The following is a 25,479-nucleotide window of genomic DNA, read 5'->3' as shown; positions in this document are numbered from 1 at the left end:
AACCTAACTTTGTAAGAGCTGACCTGGAAACATATAAGATTTTTTTTTTTTAAACTAAAAAAAAAAAAACAATCTTCCATAATATAGAAAAAGGTATGCCACTACCATACTCTTTGAAAATTAGAAACTCTCCCAAAACCAGACTTTTCCTAAGGTCCAAAATTCTTTTTTATCATTATACTGTATATAAACTTTTTCCAGAAAACCAGATGTAATTAATAGGCTAGCCCAAATGTGTGGAGTGCCTGGAAAGTTGATTGAACTTAAAATTATATGTAAAAATATTTACCTTTTACAATATTAACAGAAAGGGAGTTTTCATGTCTTAGGACATTGGAAATAAACATTTCACAAACAAAGTTATAGTGGTGGTCCAGGATTGTAGAGGAATGAGACAGGAATATAATTATTGGCTAACGTAGGTCTTTGAAAGCATTTATTTATTAAGGGGACCCAACAAAGTGTCCTATTTTCTTAATAGAGCTGCCAAATGACACATTCTTTAACCAATTATTTCTTCTATTTTCATTTCAATTATTTCGAAACCATACAGCTAAAATCAGGTTTAAAACAAAAAATAATATAAACAGTTCAGCTCCTGAAAACTATGTGATAAGGAAATTAAATATTATGATTACTATTTCCAGTTTCTTTCCTTCAAATCAACTTTCATATAGGTTACTTGGGTGACAGGTTAAGTAGAATTTTAAATGACATTCGTCTGTTGATATTCTTCCTGAAAGCCCAGAGACAAAGAAAATATGAGAAAATTGAGAAATATAGGAGAAAATGTATGCTAATATATATGAGAATATAATATATTAGCATCATTTGTAAAAAGGAGGCAATAAAAAGATGGGAAAAGAGGAGAAAATGTTTGGGGTTTTGGAATAGATTTACAGCATTTGTGAAGAGGAGGAGGAAAGGGTTTAGGATAGATAAACATCATTTGTGAAGAGGAGAGGAAGAAGAGATGGGAAAAGAGTTTTATGTTATGAAATTATGTGCGTCTGTTAAAGAAATATTGTAATGTTGATTACATATGACAAAGTGGTTTGATCATGATCAAAGACAACAACTTTATGTCTATGGACCAACCTTAACTGCGTCATTTTGACTGGGGTCCTGACAGTGACAAAGCAATTCAAGTGTGATAACCGAATTATGTTATCCCAATCTGCCATGTAACCCAACATATTATCTTCAATGAAGTATAGTATCAACTGTAGATTTTAATAGCAATTATATTCTGCTAACATAAACTAAAACAAGAAATATTTCTCACAAAAAAACGCCGGAAATGACGGAAATCGTTAGCAGTACTCAAAATACAATGGGCACTGGCAGTTAATTCAAATGTTACTGCATTTACCGTTATTTTGCAATGCAGCTAAAAGTTGCACAGCAATAACCGGCTAAATGGCATTGTAACACCAAATCGATTGGGTGCTTTTATACATTATTTTCAGGCTGCCATTTAACTGGTTATGGAAACGAAAACATGTTTATTGAACAGGTCTCATAGGCGGGTAGTAAGAAAGTGTGAGGCAGCAAGGCACGCAAGGCAGGGAAGGCAAGCAAGGCAAGTCAAAAATTTATGCGAGGCATCGTTTTAGCATCATCAAAAAATGCGAGGCATCATTTTATCATTTCCCAAAAATTGCGAGGCAGGAAATCACCGAAATTGAATTAGCCTAGGCCCACTAGTTCCCTTTTGCACCTGCCTTGTATTTTAACTTGAAATTTGTTAACCAACTTTATCCTGAATACCATACCTTAGAATTAGTAGGCCTACTTTAATGAAGAAAAATCGCATAAAAACAATAATATCCGTTAAATTGATGATTTTACAGACGTTTTTCTTGCATACTGTTCACGAAATTCAATTTCAATGTTCAATATTTTAGTTTCTATGGAACGCCAAAAGAGCAAAATTAAAAGTCAACGAGAAACACGCCTGTAAAATCATTAATTTAAGGATTTATTTGTTACTTTTTATGCGATTCTTTCTGAGGCATACTTCTAAGGTGTGGTATTCACATGATAATTAGATATCAAATTTGGAGTCAAAATACAAGCGAAGGAAACTAGAGCCAGGTTTATTAGTACGTACATGGACAACAATAAATAAAAAATCGCTCGTAATATACCTAGCCTACTAAAACAGGAATAGTGTATCATTATTAATATTACACCAATTATATCAAAATTAAATTAAATTATTTTCTACATAGGCCTCTAGGTTAGGGCTAAGCATATTAGCTAAAGTATAATTTTAGGCCTAGTATTACGATTATCGCTCCAGAATTGTTTTCTTTGCGGCATGTTATTTGATTGGCATATCAGTTACCTTTTATTCACTGCCAGTTATTAAACTTATCCTGGCCATCGCTGTTCACTTTATTTGCGAGATAGGTACACGTGTTGATTTCCTAGAGAATGGAATGACAAAAATGTCTTTGGCACGCCGCTCAGAGAGAAGTCTGTGCGTTGCTGCTGAAACCACATGCTATAGGAGGGAAATCGCCATAAGGCCGAATCCTCTCAGGGCAGAATCGTTCACCTATATGCTAAATAGTGAAGAAGGATTTTCCATCTCTCAGGTCTACTGGATCGAGCCGTGGGGGTGTGACAAAATATTATTTTCACTCTGCTATGTTTGAGAGACATGTTAAAATGCCAACAAGCATGGCAGTCATTTGATAAGTGTCGCTATAACAATGATTGTTTATAGAAAGTTGAAGACTGTCGTTCAGATTTTAAAAATATGGCGCATATGGATGCACAACTTTTGAACAGTTTGGGTACTTTTGTAAAAGTAAAATTTGAGACGATATGACTTGAATGAAAAAAACATCGTTACATAAAAATAAACAACATGATGAGTGTACACACGAATCTATTTAGATACGCTAGGCCTATTATAAAAATATAAATAATTGATTATTAGGCCTATAATATAGCATAATAGGACGTTAAGATATGCCTCGCACCTTTTTGAAATTGTAAACTATATGCATCGCATGCCTCGCACTTTTGGAAATGATAGAATGATGCCTCGCACAAATATTTGGCGTGCCTTGCATATCTCGAACTTTGTCAACACTCCTCATAGGCTACTGTCTGCATACATCTCATAGTCTCTCTTCTCCCAGACGTGCTTTGGGGTTTGCACATGCCAAGTCCGAGTTTCCAAATACCAATTTTTTCAGCCGTAGTAAACCGCTTGATACTTGAATATAACTGCCTAACAGGCGCAGTGCGAAAAGAATACCCTATAAAATATACTTTAGGCAAACTGAATGAAGACATATTGGTTAACCCATTTTCGCTATACTTTCTGCACTTGGCTAACACTACACCAAGTCTTGTTGAAGGGAAACTTATCCCCATCATCTCAAACTAAATATTACAATTTTATTTTGTATACATGTTTAAAACATTATTAAAGTTGCATCTTTATTTTGATAACAATTTAATGAGAAAAAAGGTCAATAGATAACTATTCAAAGGCTTTTTTTATATCTTTACCTAGCAACCTGACATAGATTTTCTTTTAAACTTTGTACCACATAAATCAAAAGTACAATTCAATAGAAAGTAGGCTTTGTATAATAAAAGTATATAGCCAGGTGCCAGACAAAAATTCACAAAGTATGCAAAGTATATTTATACAGGAAAGTTACTGTGTATTGTGTAATATTTCTTTATTCAAGTATACTTTGAAGATAATGCCTAATAAAACAGACACTGTACATTGAGTGTAATTATTTTAATAAATTAGAACCATTTAAAATACATGAACTTGTATAATGAATAAGTATTAGATTTAATTAACAAACCAGAGAACATTGTTGAAGTTCAGGACTAGAAATTTAAGACTTCAATCAAGTATTGTTATAATGGTAAATAGTTGGGAGCTGAGAAAATAAGTTGAGTACAAAAGGGAAAGTTATGGAAATTAAGATAATTGTTAGAATTTAGATTTGAACTTGGCCATGACGAGTTAGATGATCCATTTCGGACAATTCATGTTAAAATATATTATGTGTGCATTAATGCTTGAAAGGTTTATACATTGAAATTGACCACAGCTCTAACCTGGAGACATAACTTGGTAACAACATCAGACATCATCAATATTAAAAAACAATAATATCTTACAGGTGGTGATGGCTTCCCAGATGTGTCTTTAAATACCTATAGAATTCTAGTTAACTAAAAATAGATCCCAACAGACTAATACTATGTTGAGCTTTTAAATGTTTTAATACAATCCAAAACTGTATTATTGGTGGTTGATAAACATTTCTCAGGTAAATGTTTTTATTTCAAGACCTCCTCTAATGGTGGTACTTTGCTTATTAAGAAACAAATTATTTTTCTCACTGTGTACAAGGGCACTGTGTACAAGGGCACCGTATGGGGTTTGCAGCTAGCTACTGTACATACAATACCTCCAATGCAGGATTGGAGTATAGATTGGAGTACATGCATTAATATACTGTACAGTATGCTAAATATTAAAAATCCTCAATGACAGTTAGAACTACACACTATACAGTACTGCCTATCTAGACATGCCATTTGTACAAACTTTTAGGAAATGCATTAACACAAGAGGGCGGCATTTCAAAATGACAAATGTGAATGGTTACAGGTGGTGGCTGTCTTTTGACAACAAAGGAAACTTTTTCAACATTTATCAGAATTAAATCAACTAAAGCAAATAAGCAAGTAAATATAACTTTAAAGCAGAGGTATATGAATAGGATACTATGGGCTTTACAGAGACACGTTTGCTTATAAACTTTCCTCCATCCCTTTTAAAAAAAAAAAAACTTTGAAATCATATTAAAATATGATTTCAAAGATATGGAAATTATGAAGGCTATATATTGTAGCAAAAAATCCAAATATAGAGTAAAAAGAAAGCTTTTGTATGAGCTTGTAACAAACAAATTCAATAAAATGCAATCTATAAGTCACTAATAGTGAACAGAAATAAAAATTCTTTTAGCAAGTCAAGAGTACATGAGAATCACTGTACACTAGATAACCATCGCACAATTAGTCTGACACAAAACGAAACAAACCATCTTCTATTCAGGTTTTGTATAGTGATATAATATTAGAAAGATTCTACAGTAACCTATCCAGGTCAAAAAGACAGAAATTGTTTTCATTCACAATTAATTGGTAAAGCATTCATTGATATACAAAGCCTGGTTAAGAAAAGAGTTTAATATTCTTTATTGTAAGTTCGCACCTAGATGGTTATCAGTCAGTGGAACCGACCACCGGAAATTCACATCTGTATCGGGATCTGAAAATACAAATACCAAACTATTTATTTTGTTTTTGTTTTCCTTGGGAAAACTGTCCAGCATTGTTGGTAGGTATTTAAAACGGGTTACTAGGGTATTTTAGGAATAGTTTATAACTGAATGTACATTGTGCTACAATTTACCTTCAGTTACAAAAATGTCAATGTCATTTTTAGTTCTCATATACCACTTTATTTATCAACTATCATTTCAGACGGGTGATATTTTTATTTGCAATTAAATTATTTTGTATTTGTATTATTAGTAAATTCACAAACAAAACTATTACATGGTAATCATTTATTTTTATTTCATAATCATATTCCTGTCTGATGAGGTATTTTAAAACTTCCAGTATAATTTGGTTTTCCAATTATGACTTAGTATTTTCATTTTTCAATTTCTTATGAAATGGTAATTCAGATGAAAACTCAAAATATTAAATTTAACATATTTGATGTTAATTTACTGGTATACATGGAATGCATACAGTGCCCTAGGTTGTCACAACATCTGCTTTTTGTATCCTGTGATAATGCATAGGTTCCTGGGATGAACAGACCACACTCATACTACTAATGAATAAATCTGTTTGATGAGATACTTTGACAGAATACACACCATTATATCACCAATTCACACCTATGTGAAGCAGCAAATCAAAATTATCCAGGCTTGGTAAGGTAAATTACTTTAAATTGTGGTAAATTCTTGGAATGAAATAACAACCAAATTTCTAATACCATGCTATATTTAGGAAAACATAGCAAAGATAAATTGAAAAGTGTTTAAGGAAAGTAAATGATAAGGACCTCAGAAAATGACCGACATTTTAAGTCAGCAGATTAGTACAGTAGTAGTAATTTAGTACCACTTTGACATTAAAAAAATCCCAGAAATTGAAATGATAATTAGTGAGAAGAAGTTAAAGTATTTCCTTATGTTCTGCTATAAGAAGGAAGCATAGACAAAGGATTAGGTTCAGCATGAAGTTATAAAATAATAACTCCATCCATGGGTTCAGGAACAAAATAAGTATCTGCCATACAGGAAACAAATTCTGTGCTTAGGCAGAAAATGAAGACAAAAGATTTTCCTCTTAAAATGGACCTGAAATGGATTTTCGATTTTTTTCATTTTAGAATGATGTTTTGGGGGCTATTAGGTGTTGCTAGAATGTATATTGTTACAAAATATAAATTGGCCCTTTTGGGGAAAGCCCCATTTGAAAATCAAAAAAATTCGCGGGTGACGTCACTTTGCGAATATATTCCTATCCCTCCAATGGACAATTTGCAGTTTTTTGGCTATAACTCTTGAAATCTATGAAGTATTTTCTAAAAAATGCTTGTGCATTTGCAGAAACGTATTTAGAATTTTTTTAGATAAAATTATTACCGTATAAACGGTTATTCATCGAGTAAATGACGATTTAAAATCTTAAAATCAACGGTTTTTTTCTGGCAATACCGAAGTTGGCCTGGCAACGTTGTCCGGGATACAGCTCCGTGCGCAATGATGCGTATCCATATTTTCCGTTCGTGTATTTTGTATCGTTCGTAATTTATACTGCTAAAATGTGTTAGTTTCTTTAGTTTTTAGTTTAGCAGAATTAAATTAGTAATATGAGATGATAATTTATTTGTCACGAATCAGGCAGTTCGAAAACGAATTTTATTCATATTTTACTTTGGCTTGACAATGAGCGCAGCAAGTTGTTGATATCGCTTTGGTCCTTGGATGCACATGAAACGGAGCCTCGCCGCATGATGTGGGTGGTGGATCGACTCCGCGCACTGGATTGGGGGCCTAGGCCTAGTAAAGGTTTGGGAGGTAGGCCTTCTAAATTCGGGTTTTAGAACAAACGAAGTACATTTTTTAGGGACCTATATTTCAACAACATTAGATATTGAATAAATTAGTATTAGTGTCAACGCTTCGCGTATCTTTCCAGGCCGTCGATCATTCACTGACTATCGGGCGGCATACCCGCTCTCGATATCATCGTGTGTATATGTGACGTCGTGAATATAGAGGCTTCCGACGGCCGTTGAAATAGAATATTGCAATGGCGTGAGTAATTTTCGCTAATTTACCATGGTATCTTAAAATTTCTTTTTTACTCAAAATACTATACATTTTGTTTTTATTTGTATGGGTTTGTGTTAATTTGATACATTTAAATAACATGTGTGAATTTCTTGAAAATCGAAATTCCATTTCAGGTCCATTTTAAGATGCCATCTAGAGATGTATATATTACTGTATTTATAGAGATTTACAATTTGCAACATATGCATATTATGACATTGTCTGACGTCTGGACCTAGAATCTACCAAAACTGTGAGAAGAAATCAAGCGAGGGTTAGCCATCTTAATCACATTGTAAGTTGCTGGTGTTAATTGGTTAACTGTCTCTCAGTTTCAATAATATTAATGTAAACAAATAAAATTAAAAAAACAAAACAATTTTTGAAGAATTAAACTATAGCAAATTCCAAAATTAAGTGGTAGGTATACTATTACTCTTGCTTATCACCATATGCATGGACAATTTGAAATATTTTAAGGACCAAGATTAATTATACTGAAGTACCTCATATTTTTAGTAAAATACTACATTTTTTGGTTTATTACACACTCCTAATAAAAGCCTACATTCCCAGGTTGTATGTTTATTAGTACAGTACTTGATCGTAATGTACCTTGCCAGTCTTTAACCAACCAAAAATAACAAATCAACTCAATAAAGACATTTTGTTTACTGCGCCAAAGTAAATAAAAACAATACTTGTGAATTACTGTACAGTATTTCATTTCATCATTGTCTTTGATCAAGGCAACAGTTCCATAGTCTAGTCAGTTGTCATAGCCAGAGGATAGAGAGAGGGAGCAAAAGGTCGAAGTAATGATACAAGGAAAAAGGTTGGGATAGAAGTCAAGTAGAGGTGGTTGATTTGCTTAGCCCACCATGGGTAATACTAACTGATATACATACCACAACAGACGTTGACCGCATCTGCCACTAGGCAATTTGTACCTAATTTTGTGAATACCAATCATGGGATTTATACATAATATGCTGCTGTTCTATCAAATACAATTTAAAGATACAGTTGTTGTTGTTCTGTTGTTCTTCTTTATTGTATCAAACAATTAATCAATACAAAAGGTAGCCAAGCTATAGCCGGAGCTAATCAAGCTTGGTACCTTTTAAAACATCTTAACTAACTTAAGCTACAAAATTAACAAATAAATAACAGAACTTAAAGGAAAATAAAAAATTGTGAATAATAAATAAATAACATAACAATAACATAACATAAAGTGCTGTGTTGTATGTACTGTTCTGTAATAAACAAAACCATATCAGTTCAATAAATAATATCTGATGGATTAAAAATATATAAAACATTGTAAATTATAGATTATTCTTATATATATAAATATATGTACTTTGCATCACATACCATAATAAATCATTTTACATTAATGTACTTTACTCAATTTGAATACAAATAATCACTTTTTTTATGGAAGTCAGTTACAGCATGGCCAACTATGAATTTCTAAAGCCTTTTAGAGTGGGATGATTATACAGTATACATATCTGGATGTATATATTGTGTTTCAGTCCCTTTAAATGATACTCAACTTTAAATATGTTTTCAATATTACATCGTTTAAATATTTGACCTGAACTGTTAACAAGTACATGATATCACAATATGTGGTTCGCAAAATATCATTATTACAAAAATGCAAGTAAACATGGCGGCCTGTGCTACCATTCATGTTAATTGTTATATGCCACACTTCTCAGCCAAAGAAATAACAAGAAGTGAATAAATATAAGATGGATTATAATCAAATAAAGAACATTTCCCAGAGACAAGAATTCAGGAGTGCCCAGTCAGCTGATGTTTCTTATTTAGAAAAAGAAGATATGAAAACCATCTCACATTCCTGACAAATTTGTATCTGATTCTTTGTACACTGTAAAGCCCAGTGAGTGACCACTTCCTGTTAGCATCCTGCTATGAGTGGTCAGTTATCAAATGGACATCAAGGTTACCACCTAAAGATTTTCTCAGCTTTGTCACCTGGTGTGTGACAAGATACTTGGAGCCAGTCGGTACTAATTGCTTAAAAGGGTGTGGGGTGCAGTCTGTTACCTGAGGAACTAATGAGGATCTGTTTGTATTGTGAGGTACCAAAAGCGATGTTCCACAATCTATAGACTGCGGCCAAAAAACAAAGGGGGCATGGGATGGATTGAAAAAAAAAACAACTTGTAAATGTACTACAACCATAATATATATGGTTATAGATCAAAGGGTAGATTTAATACATAACAACCACAGCCAAGCCAATATTTATCAATACAAAAATACTGCAGGTAGTATAAATTTCCTGAATCACAAATCATTACAACATTTTCTAGATAAATGTTCAAACTTGTAATTTACACTCTATCTGTCAACATGTCTGAGATGTATTTTTTTATGGGACATTTATTAGTGATTTACCAAATTCTCATCCTTCTAAATAAGGTCCTCAACCCCTGGCAAGGCTGCATCCCTGTGTGGGTTAATCAGTGTTCAGATTTATTTCAATAAGGATCAGAAATCAAATCCTTCTTGGTAGGATAATGTGTTGATAGATTACTGTATTGCTTGGTTCACATAGTAAAAATATAAATTGGCATTGTAGTAGATATCTGATGGTGAAGGGTACAGGAAGACGAGATGGTAATCTTTACACAATTTGTAAGCACCTGTAACATACTGCTGGCACCAGCACCCTCAAATCTAGTCACAAAAATTCCACCATGACAAAATCTAAAAGTCAACTTAAACAGCTAAATCAAGATGAACAGCCATTAATTAACAAGTTATCCAGGAACACGCCCTTCATCAGCTATCTTATTGTATATTGCCAAAATATCTGCAATAATTGCAATATACCACCTCCTCCTCAACAAAAGGCTATCTATCTATTCAAAGAATGCATTTTTATTTATTATGATCTTTCAAATAAGCACTTGATCCTTTATATCCCATAAATGCCAACTCTCCTGGACATTAGGTATATAAAAACATACAGTCAATTAACTAGTCTAGCCTTGTAGGTATGATCAAAGTGGACCTTAAAAACAAACAGTATCCCTAGAAAGGTGTCCCTAAACAGGTAGTTGGCACAAGTGACCTCTGCTGACCAGTGCAGATAAGTTGAAGCCCACACAGACTAATTACATTGTTACACATGTCATCAATTGAGTTATTTTGGTTACTCTGTAAAAATGTTTGCAATGAATTGAGATAATTTTAGCATTTTACCAGGTGTAATGAAAAATATATGTAATCAGCTGAATGGCGACAATGGCCAGCATTCTCATTTCAATGTTCATATTTTATAGAAAGGTATAGATAGAAATGCTACAGTAGTGGGTCAATTAGTAGAAATAACAAGCCTAAAGAAAATATAAATGCAACACCTTAAAACAACTATCCAAACTTTGAAAAGCTGGTTTAAAACAACTGAAATTCATTTATCCTATAAATAAAATAATTTGTGGGTTAATCAGTAACGAAATCAAGAAGATTACTGAACCAGGAAAAAGAAGTAGCACCTGCCTTCATTAGCTCTCATTTGAGTTTTAATTAAGTCATGAACTTGTTAAGAAACTTATTTAACTTAACACTTTGCTTAATACCATGTCTACCATAAATACAATTGTAACAATGGTGGGCATAATTGACTACAAAATTAGGTAACTTCAGATGAATAGGTGTAAAGTTGACAATGATTACCTTAAATACCCTATACATATGAACATTATGATTGCAGATCCTATACACTAGATAATGCCAAGCCTTTACATAATAAGATATACAGGATTTTTTAAATTGTGATTAGTGCTTTGTTTAGAATGATTGTTCATTAAATGACTCCTAACATTTGCTGAAATTAGAAGTGTAGTACTGAATTATATTTCATTTTTTTTTTTTTTCATTTCATTTATTTCGTCTCACATAATTATAACAAAAAAATAACAAACAATACAGAGAGACAGGATTCCCAAAAGCGAACTAAATCAAACTATAAAGTGGGTCTCCATTAAAGAATGACGGTAGGGTTTACTATAATCAATGCAAATCTGCTCAGGCTTTGAACTTAATCATAGCTGGTTCTCATCAACAATGGCACTGGAATGAATAGTAATTCACACTTTTATATAGAGGAGTGAGTTAATGCTAGACAATCATTAATTAAACCAGCATTAAACACAGTGTACAGCATAGTGATAATACTGGGTACAATAGAATTTAGAATATCTTCCTGGAAAAATCTATTTTTAAATCTGTAGAAGATAACAAAGACACTACAAACAGGCATAACAATAGAATTGAAAGCATTGCTGTTTAACATTGAATTTTTTTTGCAAATGATATAAAATCAGGAAGATGTACTTTACATCTGAATGAACTTTGAATTTAAAGTGAATACATTGATAAATTAGAGTGAATACATTGATAAATTAAAGTGAATAAATTGATAAATAAAAGTGAATAAATTGATAAATAAAAGGAAGCTTGATTAACTATCTTGATTAACTATCTTGATTATCATATACAGTATTTAATGATTTGAATGACAATTGACTGTGCCATGGTATATGATAAGGATGGGACTGATGACAGTTGTGGCAGAGGAATTGGTGCATTGACATTAGATAAGTAAGACTGACAACTTGAAGACAATAATTAATGATTAAAACATCTTTGCTTAATTGTTAAACCAGAAACACTACATGTAGGCCTACTAATGTATAACTATAATCTGTTTTTTTATTAAAGGAATTGTTGTTGGCAAGGTCCTGTCTGCAAGTAATGTCTCTTTGATCCAATTTTCAAATTTTATTGCCAAATTTCTTACCTTATCCCCAAATTTTATATCCACCCTTGAACCATTGAAGAATTTCAAATTGTTTGACTGATGAGGAAGATAAACATTATGACTGGTACTAAAATGCTATGAAATGCCTAAAGACCACCCACTCCAAACAAAATCCATTACCATCTCTCCACACTACTAATAAGTCTGAATTCCAGGCATTAAACAGTTTTAGTCATAAATGGGATTGGCTTGGCTTCATGGCTTACTACTTCTCATCCTTTTTGTAATCCATGTTGTTAGAACATTAGGCAAAGTTTACATAACAGAACATCTGGATTAAAGGTGGCTGACATATAAAATCCATCATCTTTTTAACATCAAAATGACTTAATTACACGTACAAAGGTAGACATGAAAGTGATGGTAAAGAGAGGGGTTATGGTAAGACTAACAACATTATACAAAGTTTACACAATGTTTTCATAATAATCCAAACTCCAGACAAGTCTCATTAACCAACTGTTTCATACAATAATTAAATTATGCAAAATAATATCAAAAACAGATTTCAGGTGATCTACATTCCATAACATTCTATAAATGGAAATCAGTTTAGGTAATTAACAAAGGGAGGTGTACAACCCCTAATAATTACCCAGGGGGAATGACCTATGACTAGCAATTTGAAGGGTTCCATTCTGGATTGGATAGTGAGTAATTCTCTCGTCTCTCGGTAGCAGTCAAAATTGCAGGTATAAAGCATGGCTGATCTATTTTTTCCCTACATAAGATTTTAATCTGTTAGTTCCTCTCAATTACCTTTGAGAGGTTGAGTTATTTCCTTTTGTGCCAGCAAAGCACTGAGGCATAGAATAGGAGAATCCATGATGAAATTACCATATGAACTATAAAGTGCACTATGGTATATAAGAGGATAAAGTCCAATAGGAAGCAGTAATCGATAGGTTAAGTACACAAGATTACAGTTATTATATTGAAACTTTCAAAGGTATTGAACCAGAGATACCACATTTCAAATACGGTAACACCTTTATACCAGGGGTGCCTTCAATACTTGCATAGTATGATGTAAAACGGGTTGCCAATTTGTAGGTGTGCAAAAGATATTTTTGACCACAAAATATTCTCAGGATTACAAGTCATATATGGCATACTGTACTTTATGTAGTACATGGCCATTAGATTACAAACAAACTTGTAAAACATTCAATCTGCCATGGCAACCTTGAATACTTGATTTTTGACACCAATACCATACCATACTCATCATGCATATGGTTCAATCTAAACGACTATGACCTAAAATAAAGGCAATTCAAGTAATGAATAATGATTCCTCTTCAATCAGCCAGGCTGCAAAAAGTTATAATGTACAACATAAAAAATACAACAACTGTTTTTATAATCAATTTATTATTGTTCATTTACAAACTTACTTATACAAAAATACATTTAATTTTTACAATTTGAGCCCTATAAAAAAATTAATTGTTTATCATCCTATATCCTCAAAATTGTCAGTAGTGGAGTTTTTTCTTTTTTCTAAAAGCAGTATTTAGGTGGCAAAATATAAACATGGCCTGTAGTGTACACAATACAACAGAGAAACAATTTATGAGGATCCACCAACTTCATGGATCTGTATGTCTATTCATCAGATCTCATATATTTTTGGTAATGAAACATTCATTTTTGCAAAAATAGAAAAAAAGGGAGGGGACGATAAATATATTTTTTTATATGGCCTTACTGTCAATTGGTTTTGTTAAATTTAATAAACAGTAATCTAATAAAATGTATAAATTATAACTATGATTTTTGGTCTATAATTAAAGCTGTTATTAAAAGATAACCATTATGCTGCAAACTTCAAGATGTATGCATGTTAAAATATTATTATTACTTTATTCATGGAGAAATAACTCCATGCTTTATTTATATAATGAAAGCATCTTGGAAAAGCGAACATTTGCATACTGTACACAAATCAGGGCCAATGGCTTATAGCACAATTTAGAACTTAATAACATTTAAAGATTAGGCAAAATTATACTGTAAATATTCTTACTAAATAGATAAATTATTGCTATTTACGTAAATATATTGCATTAAGCACAAAATCATGTTTTGTTTTAAATATTAAACAACTGTGTGTATTTACAGTGTGGGCAAGAATATTTATTTACAATAATTTGTTTATCATTTATAAAATGTTTATTAGCTAACTGATGTCAAATATTTATCTTTTTCCCATTGAGATTAATAATATTATCATAAAAATTCTGAAAATCTCAAATATGCCTCTGGTGAACAGTGAATAAAAGGTCATCAATGACTTAACAGAAGTTCTCAATGAGGCTATTCATAACTATTGAATAGAAGATGAGCAGTAAAAAAGATAGTTTTACCAAAGATTAAAAGACTGCATAGAGTGCAGCAGTCAAGTCAAACACAAGTGAAAAATGTCAGCAAATACCACAGGCCTTCACTGCAGCTATAAACAATAAAGAAATACGTTGAATGAATGCAAAAGTGTAAGTTTAACAAGTCTAAACGAAGCTTTAGAATTACCGTTAAGGATTAAAAGGTTTGAAGCGTTTCAAAACCAGGTTAATCCTCAAAATGTAATAACAAAATTACGTACTGTTGGCATGGGAATCTATTTCATAATAGTGGCTTTAGGTTCAGATTGAGGGTATCAATCCTTCATAAAGGTAAAGAAAGGATAGTATTCTATTGTTAGGGGAAAGAATGTAAAATCATGGTTAGGGGCAAGACTGTACTCTCATAGAGTTGAGAGTGTGAAGCAAAATTGTAGCACCGTAAGGGGAGAACCAGGAGCAGAGAGTGTGCTACCACATCTCCAGCTAAACAGAAGTTTCAATTTATTAACAAAATAGTTAGTGTTCCACTAAAAATAGGATATTAACTGCAAGCAACATTGAAAGAAAAAAGAAAAATACACCATGGATCAGAAGATCCTGTAACTATTCTCAGGAACAAAAAAGCATTGAAGAAATAAAAAAAAAACCACAGTGGCGTTTATCTTTGTTTATCAAGTATATAAATACTTTCATTTCAAACACTGTAAAAAACACAAATCAAATCTTTAAAAAAAACAAGGATATGATGCCGGGTGCTAAACTAAAAATCATTTAGCCATCTGCAGTTATTGATCCATGGATTAGAAATCAACATTGCTCAATAATCACTGACACAAGACTTTCCTAAACTGACACCAGCCAGGCACCGGGTGACACTTAATTCTAACCACAACGTAACCGCTAACTGGGTAAGTTAGTATCTAAAGGCCTTGGAAATATTAAAGACCCTAGGAACTTCACCTATTCTAAAACTTCTAATATAAAAAAAAAAAAGATATTCTTACCAGGGGCAGGAAAACTATCTTTATTTTGGGGATTTTAATGTTTATTAATTAAAACATAAAATCTGTTTTTATTCAAATATACATTCATTTGAATAACATTTTTCAAATTTACACAATCTAGCAGGCAAAATAAGCTTTGTACGACTAAGTTAGTTAGGTGTACATGTTTAACTACAAAACTACACCTAAAATATGGTCTAGTGTGTGGTTAATTCAGGGAGTTGTAAAATAATCCCTGGTTAAATAAGAACAAAATAAATAAGGAACTGGGGTTAGAACATTACTACAATTGATGTTATGGTCAAAACAAATAAAATCAAAACAAAATTTTATATCAAAATTCTATGACATTTTTTGGAATCCATATTATAATAGACTACAACAATTAATGACTATACTTACCCTCTGTAAGTACATTAACTCACTACTATAAGTTTAAATGATTGTGTTGTCTAAGGGCATCCATCAGATCATCCTCCGATGGTTCCTTTAAGTCATGCCTATACAAACAAAACACATAATATATATAAATATTTCTTTCTAGATTTGGGAGACATATTTTAATATTTTAAAAATACATGTCAAAAATGAAATTTTCACACCATCCAACAGCAAACACACATCTCACCAGTTACAGAATGGGACACCCAGGCATTCTAAACCAAGAGGCTTGGGTAGTGTATTTCACACCTGCACCGATCCAGCAAATAAAATGCATCTCAATGTTTCGTTTTCACATGCTACACATGGCAATCATTTTACTTGATATGTACATGGCCACATGGTGCGTTGTGAAAACAAAAAGTCACTAATTCTGTATGCGCAATCCTGACATAAACCTGAACTTGAAACGGAACAGATGTGAACAAAGGATCCTGGGATTGTAAATAAGCATGTTAACCACCAAGCCACAATGCCACTATAGTTTGGTTGTTGAGACCTATTTTGAGCCAAGACATTTTTAGTCACGTGCAAACACGACTCTACAGCTCACTATGTCTGTTGACTGGTCGGTCGGTAAACACTAACTTAAATTTGAGCACGCGACTGCAGCCATGTATATGGTCTTGTTAAAATGAATATCCATTATAGTTCCATATGCACTTCACTTTTTCAAAATCCTACACTATAAATGCACAATAACAATTTTTTTAGCCAATTCATCCAGTCATACCTAAACATTGCATGAACATTTAACATGTACATGGTCTGCTGATCCTCTTGTTCTTGTATATGATAACGATCCCATTTGGTAATAAAATTCTGAAATTAAAATTATAAAAAAAATCCTTTATCAATATGCAACACAAATTGTCTTTCTTTAATTCCATAATGACATATATCAGTGTAAGGTTAAAACTACGTTTTTCTTAGTGAGGGTTAACCTGAAAGTTACCAGTTGGCATAGAGAACTAGAACATTGAGAACAGAGTTTACTACAATTAATGGGTGCATATCGTATAATATAATTTTACCTCAATAATTAAAGCTGCAAAAAGGTTTAGACATACTAACACAGAGACAAAATACCAGAGGATGAAATAAATCTGAGCCCATCTGTAAAACAACAAAAGAATTTTCCAGGATATGATATCTAGACTGCTAAAGTGTTATATTGTTACACTACATGGTTTCCCTTGTAATTGTATACAATATTATATAAATTCTATTTTCCAAAACTATAACAATAAATCCAGATGTTTTATGGCATACTATAGTACTAGTCATCTTCTGTTTTTACACACCATCATGGGATATAAGCTTACTATGAGTCATTTTCAAGAACAATAATTTCAGCTATAGACCAACAGTCACTGAAAATGTTACCAAATCTAGTTTATGAAGGCTTGTATAAAAGTATGGATTGATTGTGCTATAAAAATAAATTATTATTTAAATTATTTGTTAGGTTCTTACTTGCTCACATATACTTTATATGCTTCAAGAAATATATGCCAATTGTTGACCAACATAACATCCCACAGTACAACTAGAGCCGCCTAAAAAAACAATAATATTCAACAAAAACTAGAAAGTTATTAAACATTAAGTGGCCCTGGTCATAATCCACATGTGGCTTTTTAGCAGCAGTCAGGAAGTTTTGAGAGGTCAGTTGTATATAGCTCGAGTCGCACCTGATAATAGCCCTTGGAATATTAAACAGTACAGTATACACATTTTCATTTGAAAATTGTTAAGAAATTAGTTGGTGGAATATGTGGAATATGTAGAATATATGGACTACGGCTACTTCTGGACAACTCAATCATAGCTTTATGAATTACCATAATATTAATAGCTATTCAAATGCCTATAATATATGTATTCATCTAAATGTAACTTACAGCAAAATCATCAAAGTTATTTGCCCAGTAGTTTAACTGCTCATAAGTACCGCATTCAGTTGTTCTAAAAAAAAACATATATGTTAATAATTGGTATCATTGGCAAGTCAAAGTTTATTTATTTTTAACATTACTAAATTAGATTCTATTTTTTTAAACAAACAAAAGTTGACTTAATTACCTGTTCATATCTCTATCTTTAAATGTAATTTTGCCATTAAACACCATAGTTCCCAGAATTGCAAAGAAATAATAGATGACCTGTTAATACAAACATAACATAAATATAATAGTTATTAGATATACAGATTCAATATTTCAAACTCTAATTTCACAAGAAAGTTCAATTGTACTTTTTTGATTTAGTTATATTTTATTTAGTTAACTTAAGTTAGCAATACAAAATATATTGCATCTTAACATAATGGAAGTTATCTTTGACAATAAATTGTATTGTAAATAACTATTTAATTAAACACAGTATACTTAATTAAACTCACCACTAAAATCCCTGCAAAAGCTCTTAAGTTTCTTATAAGATCCAACGTTGTCCAGACTACAATTGCCATTGGCTAAAATACAAAACACATTCAACATTATACAGATATTGACTGCTTAGAGATTAAATATAAGATTTGACATCCCCGAGGGAATGATATTAAGTTCGAGGGAATATATATTTCCCAAAGCGCCATTCCCCGAGAACTTAATATCATTCCCGAGGGGATGTCAAATCTTATATTTAACCGATATAAAAGGCAATATCTGTTATATTATATAGCCAAGAACAAGTCTGCTGGGTTGGGTGAAGCTAGGCTAGGCCTCCTATAGTATTTGTATTGTATTTAAACAAGCCTGCCTAGACACCTTACCTTGCGAAGAATAATATACAGATAATTACTAATTAATGATTCCTTGGCAATAAAATATTCACTTAGGCCTAGGTCGTTTAAATTAACAGAAGAATTTCCATCAATAAGCCTATTAATAATATTATAAACAGGTAGGCCGAATAAACAATTCGTCTTCTTCTCGATCTTCGAGGAGCCGAATCACCGGATGTTCAGCGCGTACTAGTTACTAGGTTACTACCGTGAGTATTGACCAATCACAAACGGTGTTTCATCACATTTAGGGTGGACTAATAACAAATGAGGGCGCTATGTATGCATAGCTTAAATAGTTTAGATGATTAATTTCTTCAAGCAAGTTTCGTGGCGCAGCGGTTGAAGCGTTGTCTTGCGATGACATTGTCACTCCATCGCAAGTTCAAGACTCACTAGATGACTTTTGTTTATTTATCGGCAACGCGAGTGTTGGCACACGAAAATTACAGTCAATATCATCGTACTCGAGAATTTATCTGATTAATGACAGGGGACACGATAATTACGCGAAAATTACACAGTCAATATCATCGTTCTCGAGGATATATACGATTTACGATCCTCGCAGCGGTAGTCATGTGATGCAGTTTCAACCAATCACGTTCGCGTATTTACATAGGCTATGTAATATAATCTTTTATTTCTGAATCATTTCATCCATAGTTAGTATATACATAGTAACATGGAACATAAGATTATGCAATTGCTTTCTTATAAATAGTTGACTTACTTTAATATGGGTAACAATTCTGAAAAGTCGCACTAAAATAAGTAAATTAATTACTCGTGATAATACAAAGAGAACATGGCTGTCATAACTATGAAAAAAAACAGAAAAAAGAATTAGATGATACAATTATATAAAATAAATCATTTAAATATAGAATCTTAGAGCAACATGCGAATATAAGGTATGGAAAGATTATAATATAGAAAATTTAATTAATAATTAATACATCAACCTAAACTAGGTGGATAAAAGGGTGGGGTAGGAATTCCAATCTCCATCTACCTGCTAATACATTACACAACCCAATGACCTGAAAGATTCCACTGGAAAATGAAAGTTATTTGGAACACCCAAATTGCCTCAGGAGTCCATGTAGAATAAATAACTTTAAATTAGGAATACATACTTGTGGTTTACCATAAAGAGTTCAAACTGGTTATATACTAAAACATAAAACTTTACAGCATCATGTTGAAAATTGATTGTGACATGACAATGTAAATTCAATACAACAAAAAATGTGACCAAGGGTGCTGTTTAAATTGTTTACTAGCTCAATTCTCTGAACATACACAAGATGCTTTACACAAGTTATGTTAATTAATGTTTAATGTTTACAAGACTAGTGAAGTCAAGTTTGCAGTACACATGATGTACCCCGGGGGGGGGGGGGGGGGGGGGTCACTTGAATATTTAAGAGTGACCCCCCCGGGGATGTACCACAAACCTGACTACTCTGCAAAGTCTGGTATTCAGAATACATTTTGAATGGTAAAGAAGAATTGGGAGAGTAACCTTACAAGGAGAACAACCTCTTGTTTACTGATATCTGTAAGACTGGATTTGAACCAAGAGGCGTAGCATTGGTAGAAGCACATACCTATTACTCAATGGATTGTTGTATTTAGTACTTACATTTTAGAATAGAAAGGTGTTTTTACAGATGAGGCATATGCAATTTCTACAACCTGTTGGAACAATAATCTTTTTCATTACTATATGACCAATTCTCACTCCTGAGGACGATCAAAGCATATTGATCGAAACGTCGAGAAACTCAACAGTTCTTTTCAGAACTAATACATGTGGTGTACCGCAAATTTCATAAAGTATATAATAAAATATAACACATACATTTGAAGCTTGTATAGGCAAACTTATTTGTTAATGTAAAAAGCTTTAATGTTTTTTCAGTGTAGTAATGGGTAATAGTTCATCTAAATGTAAAGCAATGTCAACTTGAATTTCACCAACTGAGAAGTCAATCGGATAGTTCAATGAAACCGCCTTTAGATTTAAGTTGACATACTATGGTTTACATGTTGATGAACTATTACCCATTATTTGTTGTATAGTTCAAATTGTCACTGTATGTCTCTATTCTAACAAGGCCATTCTGTACATTCACAAAACCAAACTCAAATATACAGAAATAATATATACTCATCTAAACTGTTTTCTAGCAAAGGAAAATATACAGTAAACACTATGATAATCTTGAAAATAAATGTATTAAGAAAATAAAATATAAAAAAAATAAAAACAATGAAAACAATTTATATAATAGTGTATGATTAATGGAATGGGAATTTATACTTACAAACAAAGAGACAACTACAAGAAAATCTATTATGTTCAATATTGTAGAAAAGTACTTCTGCCAGCCTAACATCCAAATTTTAAGCATCTGTTGAGATAAATATTAAAATCAAGAAAATAATGGAATATTTTGAAAATTTAGCTGCAAAAAAATAAAACTTCTGTTAAAATGCATACTAACCAATTCAACCACATAATAAATAATGAATATAAAGTTCAGAGCAGAAACTAAATCTTCAATTCCTTTTTCTTTGTTGGTTAGACCCATTTCAACCTAAAACAATAAAACAATGTAATTAATATTGGTCTGTTGAATTATTTAAAGGAATTTAAATCTCATTTGTCTACCGTTCTGAAACAAAAGCTTGCTATATGATGGAGGAACTTCCTCTATGTGAATATCTTGTATCAACCCTCACCTAATTGAAGTTTGTGAAACGCTTTTGAAACACACTTATTTTATTTCAATCTTTATGTTGTTTTAAATTAAGGGCTTTGGGACACTCTGCTGCTATATGACACACCATATACATTGCACTGTGTGTCACAGTAACAAAAAAAAAAGTAAGCGCGGCTAATTTTAAATGAGACAGCTGAACCTCTGCACATAACGCAATATAAGAGAGAGATGAGATGAGATCAGAAACCTACTTACTGTAATACAGAATACATTAACCACAGCTACAAAACTACCAAAGTAGGCAAAATATTGATGAGATACACATGACTGTATTTTATTCAGCACTGAATGTCGAAAGATTTTTTTAGGGAATTCCTAAAACAAACAAATACATATTATTAAAATTACAAGACATTACATAAAACGCATCAAAAAAGTTCGTAATTTCTAAATTCCAAAATGGTATAAGGATTGTAAATGTTACAGACATTATTATTATTGAAGTTCTTAAAATATACTAATTAAATCCATATTTAGGTTACCTTTTTTATTCTGATGGGTGTGTCTAAAACATCAAACAGAGATCGGAAATCTGTTGAGGTCACAAAGCCTCCCATATTATCATCAAGTTCCTAAAACATTATAAAACAACTGAACTAAGTAAAATAACAATTTAAGTAATATTCAAAATATTAATAAGAAATTGACTTTTCACAGAATTAGAACAAATAACAAGGGTGTGTTAAGAGCCTGAAACATGTTAGTAACTTCTAGAATGAAAAATTGTCTAATTCAAAAACTTACCCTTATTATGGCTGCTTTAAAAACTTTTTTCATTTTAACTTGTAGAATAACAGATTTGACAATGCTAACTGGAATAGTATTTCTGAAATAATAATTAACTTTATTTAGAGTGTGGATTCCAAAATTATCTAAATGTAAATTAAATATCTTCTTGTCTACTATTTTAGATAGATTTTTTTTTTTTTTAATTTATTTCATTTATATGTAATTTACTTTCTATGGACCAGAGTTTCCGAAATAAAAGATTGAATGAATGAATGAATGAATATTATGGCATAGAGATATTATAGTGCACTATAATATTATTATGGTAATCAGCAATTAGAAAACCCAGTATCAACTACATTAGACTAGGTGTACAGTATATCAGACTAGCATTGAGAGGCCTAGTCTGTTCCATATATTGCTTGTATCCAGTAAGTAAGGAATTATCTTCCGGTGTGCGCTGATCATGTATGGTGGCTACGGTGGGTCTACAGAGGGTCTAATCCAAATTTCCTCAACTTATAAAAACCACCTATATAAAAATTAAAACTGTACCTTATTTGTGTTCGATTTGAAAACCCTTTTCCTTGCCGTCTCATAATTTCAAAAGCTGCACGAATTCCTAATCTCTGCCGAAAGAAACTGGCTTGAATAGATGTCTAAAATGTTTATTTGAAGAAAACAAAGGTTTTGGTTTAATGCAAGCATTTGTATAATAAATATTATATAAAATACATTATCAACATGTAAACTCATCACACAAATAAATATAAAGCAGGCCGTTTCAACTTCCAAATGTGTATGACATGGTTTTGATGTTGGCTAAGATCAAGTTTCCACCGCAGCAAACAGGTCATTCCACTGATAAAGTTTGCAGTCAGCAGACACACATTTTGAGGTAAATTTATATAATTTGTGTTGTGATCAAAAGTTTGAATGTGTTCACAATATAAAATGTTTATGGCCGACGTCTGTTGCGAATGACAATGTCAATAGTTTTACATTCATCTGAATGATGGATGAAACTAAGCCAGGACTGTTTAAAGCACCTTGATTGGTCCTATCATTGATCAAGGGCTTCTCTCGTCCAGTGCCCACCTTGACTTGAGGAAAGGCATAGGCCAATATGTCTGAAGCAGATACTAGATGCAGGGGCTGCCATAAGTCAGCACAGCTGATTTCAAATGCCTAAGGTGAACCCAGCCTATATACCGTAACCCAGATGGTCTCCCATCTAAGTTATAACCAGGCCCAACATTGCTTAACTTCAGTGATCTAACGAGAACCAGTGTTTCAACGTGGTATAGCCTTATATATGAAATACATGTTGACTTACTTGTAGGTAACCACGGAACTGATTGTAAATAACAGCAGTTAGCATGTTGAAGAAACAGTAAAGTCCTAAAGCAAATACAATTTAAATAACAATTAAGAATTATAATTTAAGAGCTTCAAAATAGATTTAAAATCTGATACAATACAAGTGAATCCTCAAATAATATATTCATTTTATTAAGTTAAATAAACGGATTTAAACATGAACATTTTGGCTTTAGAACATAATTCTGATTTTTGTACAAAAACTGAAGACTCTGATGACTTATTGTTACTTACCAATTGTAAGAAATATAATGAAGAACAATGCATACATCCTGTTTTCTTTGTAGGCTGGCATCATAACTAAAAGATATTCAAATGTTATATCAGCATTTTGTTTATTATTTCAATATTGACAACATAAATAATAATAATAATAAGATTTATACAGCGCACATATCCACTAAAGTGCTCAAGGCGCTTGTGAAAAACCATGAAACATATTAACCTTAAACCTAAATGCAATTGATAAATTTGACAAAAACTAAAAAAATAAACAAGACCAATCGAACCCACATCACTGCTTCCGTTTACCAGCAATTTAAGGTGCATTATTATCACTGGAAGCTCAGAAAAACAGTGTGAACATTTTTTTTTAAATGATGTTGGGTTTTTAGAAGCCTGTATTTGTGTTCAATTGATTTCTGTGCATTTTATTATTGTATACACAGTAAATATATGATAAGTAAAAGGTAATAATGCGAGTACAATTCAAGTGTACAATTCTAAAAACTTCTTTAAATATGTTTAATGACGCTGTTTTCATATTGGTAGTCAAAAACAAATATGTAGTTTTGCGTTCAGTATTATTTATTAGACCATAAATTATTAAAATATCAATGAATACAAATGGCTTACATTTAAAACATGAAACACATTAAAATGAAAAAGTAGGTCATATTGTGTCGTTAAGAAAGTTACCATGATGACATAATATACAGTGTTAATCGCAAAAAAGGTATTTTTATGTATTATTAATGAAAATTTATGTTACTTTATTGATGAAATGAAATGTTCTTGAATGAATAACAACATTTAAGCACTTTACTTTATCACATTTACTTTATGCTTTCATTGCACAAACTTTATGAATCCTTTTATATGCTACATGTCCATTATGTGTACTTCGCATTTACTTTTCTGTGCAACAATTTCAATACATATGCATCAGATGAATTTAATAAAATTTAATCACATTTACTTTATGCTTTCATTACACAAACATCCTCTTATAGGTCTACATGTTCATCACATGTACATTATGTTTACAGGATAGGTACTTTATCTGTGTCAAACTTATCAATGTGCATCAGATGATATGTGTCCATGTATCTATTCAGTTTTGTGATGTGCACAAATAACCAAACAAACACATAAAATCTGAAAAAAAAAGAGATACATACACTTGGAAGAATAATGTATTGGATACAAACCATCTGGGTTGTTTGCAGTAGTTAACAGCACTAACAAGCTCATATATGCATTACCAATGGAAGAAAAGGCTTCTGAAGCTTCACTGCCGTCGATGTTTGCACTGTTTGAATCAGTATCTGAAGAGTTACGACTAGCAGTAGATGTCTTTAACAATAAAAAAATATGAATGTTATTAGAAACAGTAATGAAAATATTAATTTGGTTCAATTTGATTGATTGTTTTTCTTTCACAAAAAAAGTAACTTAAAGGTTAATTTAAACTTTACTTTACACTTAAATCC

The 25,479-nt window shown here is 31.9% G+C and overlaps 1 protein-coding gene across 12 annotated transcripts in view; it reads right to left on the bottom strand.

Annotated features, from left to right (window-relative positions):
* LOC140040525 (two pore channel protein 2-like) overlaps positions 1-25,479 on the bottom strand; it is an 84,708-nt gene that overhangs the window by 43,779 nt on the left and 15,450 nt on the right. For 10 of the 12 annotated variants that reach the window (XR_011842730.1, XR_011842731.1, XR_011842732.1 and 7 more), the window contains exons 7-24: positions 25,198-25,342; positions 24,002-24,067; positions 23,724-23,788; positions 22,943-23,046; positions 22,403-22,484; positions 22,141-22,230; positions 21,854-21,973; positions 21,380-21,472; positions 21,200-21,286; positions 20,515-20,567; positions 19,600-19,687; positions 18,483-18,554; positions 18,164-18,243; positions 17,983-18,046; positions 17,555-17,637; positions 17,113-17,194; positions 16,812-16,900; positions 16,040-16,137 (exon numbers count right to left, since the gene is read on the bottom strand). Coding sequence is in view for 5 of the 12 variants with exons in the window: in XM_072086524.1 (XP_071942625.1) it covers positions 16,065-16,137; positions 16,812-16,900; positions 17,113-17,194; positions 17,555-17,637; positions 17,983-18,046; positions 18,164-18,243; positions 18,483-18,554; positions 19,600-19,687; positions 20,515-20,567; positions 21,200-21,286; positions 21,380-21,472; positions 21,854-21,973; positions 22,141-22,230; positions 22,403-22,484; positions 22,943-23,046; positions 23,724-23,788; positions 24,002-24,067; positions 25,198-25,342 (1,536 nt within the window). In the remaining 7 variants the exon portion in view is untranslated. Of the gene's footprint in view, positions 1-4,870; positions 5,327-13,690; positions 14,744-16,039; positions 16,138-16,811; positions 16,901-17,112; positions 17,195-17,554; positions 17,638-17,982; positions 18,047-18,163; positions 18,244-18,482; positions 18,555-19,599; positions 19,688-20,514; positions 20,568-21,199; positions 21,287-21,379; positions 21,473-21,853; positions 21,974-22,140; positions 22,231-22,402; positions 22,485-22,942; positions 23,047-23,723; positions 23,789-24,001; positions 24,068-25,197; positions 25,343-25,479 lie in introns of those variants that run through there. The other 2 variants (XM_072086529.1, XM_072086526.1) reach the window with 2 other exon arrangements.

This window comes from Antedon mediterranea, chromosome 2 (assembly GCF_964355755.1).
Source record: "Antedon mediterranea chromosome 2, ecAntMedi1.1, whole genome shotgun sequence".
Classification (NCBI taxonomy): Eukaryota; Metazoa; Echinodermata; class Crinoidea; order Comatulida; family Antedonidae; genus Antedon; species Antedon mediterranea.
This window is presented reverse-complemented; position numbering and strand designations above follow the sequence as displayed.